Genomic DNA, 7,493 nt, shown 5'->3' with positions numbered 1-7,493 from the left:
ATCATCTATCTAACATGTATGTATGTATATATAATATATACATATTCAAATTAAATACAAAACCATTTAGTTTTTAATGAAAGTAATTTTGTGAATGGGAACATAACAATCACAACACTCACACTTCCTAACACTACAGAAAGTGGCAGAGAAATATGAATGTTCTTTTGCAACCTTGGGAGGAGTAGGAAGATGGTCCCGAATGAGGCGAGCTTGGAACTGGGAACACTGAATGTCAAGCATGCCTTAAAAAACCAAAACCCACAACGATTCCTGATTCATCAAACAAAAGATGTGAAATCCCAATTACTGGCAAAGATTAGTCCAGTTTAATGGGGTCTTTATTGGGGATCTCACTCGAAAGGGTGCACTTGAGCCACGTTTATAAACACTGAGGAAGGCAGGGATCTAAAGAAATAAATAATTTTTAAAATACATCTAGTATAGATTTTCATTTTTACAGCAGACTTTTCTTTTCTTTACAAAAGAGATGAAGACCTCTTATCATTCATATACAGCCTCAAATATAGAAGTCACTATTTTATACTTACATATTTGCAAGGTTCAGATACTACACAAATCTCTTCACACCCTGAAATGTTGTATCAGGAAGTTACTGTGCAAGCAGGGGAAGAGAAACGTGAAATGCTAAAAAGGAAGACGGGATTCCTCTCCCCACCACACACACCAACACACAGAAATTTCACTAGCTTTGCTCATTAGAAATTAAGACAAGCCTTTTTTCCGCCTTTTTTTTTTAAAGGCAGGAATTAAACTGAATTAATAAACACTCAAGAGTTTGATTTTCAAGTCATCCATAAGTCAATTATGCTGTTAAGCCCAGTGTACAAAAAACAGCAGATCCAAGGGATGGGACTCTCTGATGTATCTAGCAAACACAGGCTCTAGCCTAAGAAAACTTGCACCCCTATATATTTAGTAGTGTTTGAGGTGCCACAAAGCAATGTTATTGTTCCTGGACTGTTCCAATTTAGGTGGCAGGTGAGTTTGCTTCACTGAGTGCTCTGCCATATAAAAAAACAGAACGCTTCCAGGCAGGCAGGGAGGTGTCAGTGGAAGGGATTTTCACCTAGGCAGCCCCCTAAATATTCTGGCTTTCTAAGTACCTACAAACCTGCTGCCTGAAGCAGTCCAGTCCAGAAGAGTTTTAGCGCATGACCTGTTTGCTGCTCTCCCCCAGGGAAAACTGCTCTTTAGTGCTCAGTTGGAGCAAATGGCAATTTTGGTCTTCTCCAGATTGATGTTTGCTCCGATTTAGCATCGGGTTTTCCCTGGGAAAGGAGCAGAGCAAGGGGGATGGGAGACGGGGACTGTTCAGACCCATGCCTAAAAAGGGCTGGGCGAATGGGAAACGTCTTAGAACCATGCTCTCTAGGTATGGGACACAAGCCCTGGGTGAAAGAAGGAAAGTTCATATGGATATTACTAAGAACAGGAATTGGTGGTCAAATGTGTGCTTTTGATCACAGGGGCTAGAAAAGCAGCAAGAAAAGGCTCAGCGGCTTTGAAATAGCAGCGCTCAAGTCGTGCTACAGGTTGTTATGTAGAAATTATGTTTCTTTAAAAAGCGACAGCTCCTCATAAAAGCTGAGTTTTAATATTAGAGCTGCAAGGTTAAATTATTTACCTGCCCAAGGAAGTAACATTTTGCTTGACTAAGATACCCCCAATATTTTTAATACAAGTAGTTAAAATTGCAGATTGAAAGCATAGTAATAACAGAAGAATTCCTTCTCTTCAGAAATTAGGAATGTCTCGTCTAAACTGATGCCTGATGCACACATGCATGATTAATTAAAAATAAAGCTTTTTTGATAGGTGGAATGATAGAATCATGGAAAGGACCCTACAAATCGTCTAGCCCAATCTCCTGCAATGCAGGAAAATGCACCCATATAGGTATCAAACCCATTACCTTGGCATTATCAGCAACACGCTTTTTTTAAATCTGCAAATTGACTGATTTAATTAAGAACCAATGAACTAAAACTCATGATTAAACCAACCAAGACGGATGACAGACGTAGTTTTTATTGATTAAATGGCCAGCATCCACCACCATTTGACAACATTTTCCAATCACACAAGAATGCTTTTGAAATCAAGTGTCAACCAGGGTGTGATGGGTGCGTGGGGGGAATAACAGAGGGGTAAACTCTTGTAGTTTTCAGTCAGCCACGACAATAATAATAAATCAGGTATATGGATAACGTAGCCCCATGTAACTCCAATGGCTGATTTCTTTAAAGTACAGTTCAGTGCCATGAATAATTTACATAAATTAGGCTATAACATTACAGCAGATTCTGAGAAATTCTTTACTCTTGACTTATTTTGCACACTACTGGGAGAGCATGGCAGCGCTCATGGCAATGGCATTACATTCACACTGAAAGAGCTAGGTTTTATATATGTTTATTTCTAGAAGGAAGGGCTTTTCAGAACTGGGGGGCGAAGCTGAATGGGCTGTGGATTTATGCCCAAGTGCACTCTGAAATCTGTCAATCCATATGTACACAAAACACTAGCGTGAATGTCTTCTTTCTGTTCATACAAGGATGGGCAAAGCACCTGTTTCTGTAATACAAAAAAAGCCCAGTGGCTGCCTTCTGACAGGGCCTTATTTTAAGCGTGACTTTGCTAAGTGCACACAAACATTAACATTCTCAGACAGTCCGAGAATTCTTTGCAACTTCTGTTAAAGATGTATCTACTGAACAGCAGCAGCAGCAGCCGTTCAGTTAGCTGTTCTCCTTGCCAAAGGTATATGTGTTAACCCTTGGTCCTGTCCCAATGGTGGCTGTGATTGCCTTTCATATTAAATTAAAGCAACATTTATGCATAAATGCGTAAGTTCCCCCCTCCCCAAATTTACAAATGTTTGAAGAACAGTAGCAAAACAAAAACAGTTCCCCCCTTACTCAGTAACAACTGTTCCAGGGCTTGGGTGTATCCATGACAGCTCTGGTGCTAGCCAATAGGTAACCAACACTGGCCTTTCCTTGTTCCAACTGAACAAGGAAAACCTGCAGGACGATAGCCCTATTCAGGCATTAGTTCTCTCTGTGCATAAAGAAACAAGTGACTCAGTGCATGCTGCCAAACTGTACCCCTTCCAAAGCATCACAATTACCGTGTTTAGAGCACTCCACAAGCAAAATCTGCAGCGGGGAGCCTCCTCTACCAATCATTTTCAGCATTTAGATCCCTGGTTATATGCTGGAGTGGGACAGCACTTGACAGCAAGCTCCTACTCACATTTGTTTATGCATTCAGTAAAAACGGTGCCCCAATAAGGTGTGTGTGTTTTCCAGAAGACAGAAAAATGTACAGCTGTTTTCACCCTATGTATGACAAGGAATATCACGCATACTTTCAGACTGTTAAGCACACACACAAAACTGGCACTGGAAACTAAAATCTGGAAGCACCTCAAATATGGGTTCAAGAGTTTTGATTCTCCTGTGGCTCATAGATGAAAAGTTCATTTTATACTGATGTAGCTTTATTTTTTAATAACATTTGCTCATTGCTCTGCAATTTGCAACAGCACACCCTTAGTTCCCCAGCACTTGTGTGAATTAGTTGCATTCCTTACTCATGCCATATGGAAAGACTGATGCAGAGAAGCTTGAGGAATTTTCTGCGGAATCCACTGCAAACTGGTTATCCTTTGGAGTTTGCATTTCTCCAGATTTTGAGATAAGAGATCTCGGCTCAAAAAAAACATATGAAAATGCTTTTTTAAAAAGTGTATTTTAGTATTATGTAAGTTTAGAAATGCACACACACTCTGATGTAAAAGACATGTTCAAATATGTATTTTGTGATAAAATACATATTTAAAAATAATTCTTGTGTGGTTTAAAACAAAAATCATTGACTCATGCGGACACGGGAACAGGCTTATGAATGAACATGTGTGAAATTGACACAGACCAGAGTTGGACTGATCCACCATCCTTAGTTTGACCCAAGATACTGACAGGCAAATATCATACTAACAGAACTACAACTTACTTGCTGATCAAGCCAGTTGTTAATACCATCTTGTTACAGAATATTTGTAGGACATGAAACTTCAATAAACTTCAGTTATAGCCATGGGAGGAAAGAGGCTGGTAACCTATTTGGCTATGAAACTTAAGTTAGGTTCTATTGGTAGTCAAGATTTGGACTGCATTTTTGTGTTAAAACTTCAAAGAAATTACAAAATTTATTAAATAATCATTTTTAAACAAATATTAAAATGCACAATTATATTTCAGTAGTTTATTTTGGAGAAATGAAGCAGTGCAAAATAGGCCAACCACAATTTAGAAGGCAGCCGCGAAAATAATTCCTTGCTTATTATTAAATCTAGCAAACAGCATAAATACACTGTAATTGGATCCAATACTCAGATTCATGTAAACATTGTTAGTTTTGAAATGTTTCCCCATTACTAAACCAGACCAAATAGACTCTTCTTCCAGCTTGCTCACCCCTTAACTCAAATTTAATATTGCCACTTCAAATTTTTTTTTAAGGTGGGGGGAAGTAATAATTAAAAATGCTCCGTAAGCCAGTGATGTCACAGTACCACGATATATATCATGGTAGACTGCTTGCTCCCTGAGGACCTCTGTGGCAAGAACCCACGACTCTTCCTGCTGCTCACAGCCCATAATGGTAAGTAAAGCAAAGTTTGTGACAGTACATCACATTGCTGGTTTCCCGACTCATGTCAACGGCAGCCAGTGAGGTGGCACAGGGTTTGCAACACTCAACATGATAACATCACAAACCTCGTATTACTGAACATTACAGGCAGAGAAGAAGGGGAGAATCAGTTGCTTTCAGTGATGCTTCTCACCAAGATTAAAAGGGTTTTGGAGAAATACGTTCTGTTTGCATTCATTTTTTTTTTTTTTAACATCACAAACTTTGAAAAGGCTTCCTGCAACAGGAAGAAAATCCACGTTTGACCTACTTTTCACTCCCGCCCCAAATGCACGTTTTTAAAAAATGCACAGGCAAATCCATACAATTTGTTTTGATGCCTCCACAACGGCCGACATGGGAGGAAGATAATTATTTAGGATTGCTGTGGCCTAAATTTCGTACGGAAAGCGCTAGCAGTCTCTTGTGGAAAATAGTTTACAAAGGTTAGCCTCTTTCAGAGGGTGTGGGGTGGCTAATTAAGTTAATTACTTTCTTGTGGCGTTCTATAACGGAGTTTATAATTGAAACGCAAACATATAAGTAAAGTTAGCATTCTCTCCCCAACCCACCCCCTGCTGCCCTCTAATACCAACACTTACAAACCTTTCTCCAAAAAACACACCCCTAAGGTTGGGCAGGGTGAACACTTGTCAAGTCTCCAAAATGTGTGTGGTCATTCTCCCACTCTGGCTCTTCCAGTGCCCCAAAATTCATCAATTGCTCCTTGTTACTCTTTCTTTATTGCATATCCAAACATTCTTGGGACCAATGGGGGGGGTCCTTAAGGACAGTTCATATTATTTTAGCGTTAACAGTACATCAAAGCAACGTGTGACATGTGAAGTGGCTGGCAGACATGCATGATGGACATGCTCCGTTCCCCTGAAAACCATGTGTGCTGGGAGAGAAAACACATGTACAGCCTGGGCCACAGGCTGGCTTGCATGCACACATATCCTCTTACCATGCACTCACCATGTGTGAACTGGCCTACGGAGCTACAATCCGTGTAAATGTTCACTCGCTCCATCGGTATCTAAGCCCGATATAAGACCTTACTAGCGTTTCCTCAATTAAACGACTTGGTGGTTGTTTCAAAAAGGAAGAAGCCCGCAATCTCACCAACAATGCCATCTCAACATCCTGGCCAGCTCCACTGATTTTGGTTTAAGATTTGGAACTGGACAAAGGCGGACAAAATTCCTGGCAGGAAAATTGAAAGGAATTGTGTGCTGAAAGAGTTTAAGGTGCACTTTTGCTTTGCAACCAGGTCCTAAGGTATAAGCAGGCTGTGAAATAAGTTATAGATTCTATAACATTGCCCTAATGACGCTATTCCGGTGACAACGAGAGGAGGTGGGGAGAGAAAGAGAGAGACAGCCAAACACAAAGAGTGATTGGGTTGGGTGGGTAGTGTAATGAAAGTTGCTACCCGTTGTTGTTTTTTGTACAAGTTCTGCCTGTTGAGTAAAACGAATGATGGGGAGTAGTGGTCACAAAACTATTTGACCCTTTGCAGTCTCAGGATCAGCAAAGCAGCAAGAAAATTAATGGTTGAAAAGGATTGTCCCGGATTACTCCTGTGCCAAATACAGCAACGTTCATATACGCCAAAGGAACAAATGGCAGTGTTGCGTCGACCTACGCCAATAAGAAATGTACTGGGAAAACAGACTGTTCACACTTGCCAAGTACATAATTTTCTTATGAGAGAAGGGGGAACATTTTGCAACTGGCCCTAACCTTAGCGTCCACCAAACCAAAACTAATTCTGGGCATGTAGGTTGTGCCCTAGTCCCGAATCCTTTAAAAGCACCCATGGACATTCGTGCTTAACTCTTTGGACTGGTCTGGGAAGGAGTCACGAAGAAGAACTGGCATGTGCAAATTTTCAAATACAATCCTTATCGATTCTGTGAAGTTCATCCTTGAAATTCTGGTCATTAATAATCACAAAGAGGAAAGGAGTGGGGGGACAGAGACCCCACCCTCCAACATTAAGATCTAGTGTTTAAGACACATACACACACACACACGTACGTATGTGTAAACTCACTACAAATCTACAATAGGAATCTGATGAAGTGGACCCAGATCACTAATTTTGTTTTTCATTCCCAAAATCACGCTGAACCGAGAGAGATTTGTTTCGTAGTTGCATTACCAACCATCCTGTTCTGATCCTGGGGCCTACAGAGTTTTTTCTTAGTCCATGGCACTGATTGGGTTATTGAGAGGAAGCTTTTGTTGCCAACGTAGCAACGCAGTGTTGTTGGAAGCTAGGAGACACTGCGGAGTTGCAGCCTAGTCTCTGGTGCTGAAGCTTCACGGAGCTGTTGGTCTCGTTCTCCACAATCCAGGAGTCTTTGCCCGCCAGGCTCCGGCAGCCCATGCTAGCACAGCATGTCCGCTCTCCCGCTAGGCTGTTGCTCTGCTCTGTCAGGTGCTTGCTGCGACTTAGCTGCGACACCTCCGGTGACTGCCCCTGCAGGACGGTAGCTATGTGATTCAGGAGGTCTGTGAAGAACTCCGAGACACCCTCATAACCTGAAAAGGGAATGCAAAAGAGGAACAGTCAGGCATGGATGTCTTCCTATTAGACTAGCTCCTTTTGAATTGAAAACTAATAAAATCCCCTCCTTAAAAAAAAGTGATCCTTTTTTGTGGGAATGTAACAGTCGAATTCTAAGCTATACTCCTAAAAGCATACAGCAGAAGACTATCACTTGGGTTTGCATGCTCAGGTGGTTTTGTTCTCCATCGTGTCC

At 41.1% G+C, this 7,493-nt stretch overlaps 1 protein-coding gene across 1 annotated transcript in view; it reads right to left on the bottom strand.

The window, feature by feature from the left end:
• Nucleotides 1-2,034: 2,034 nt before the first annotated feature.
• ITPK1 (inositol-tetrakisphosphate 1-kinase) overlaps nucleotides 2,035-7,493 on the bottom strand; it is a 124,536-nt gene continuing 119,077 nt past the window's right edge. The window contains exon 10 of the mRNA XM_028717223.2: nucleotides 2,035-7,272. Coding sequence (XP_028573056.1) covers nucleotides 6,953-7,272 — 320 coding nt within the window. The 3' untranslated portion in view covers nucleotides 2,035-6,952. The remainder of the gene's footprint in view (nucleotides 7,273-7,493) is intronic.

The sequence above is a fragment of the Podarcis muralis genome, chromosome 1 (genome assembly GCF_964188315.1).
Source record: "Podarcis muralis chromosome 1, rPodMur119.hap1.1, whole genome shotgun sequence".
NCBI lineage: Eukaryota > Metazoa > Chordata > Lepidosauria > Squamata > Lacertidae > Podarcis > Podarcis muralis.
Note: the sequence above shows the minus strand (reverse complement) of the source record. Positions and strands in the feature narration are given on the sequence as shown.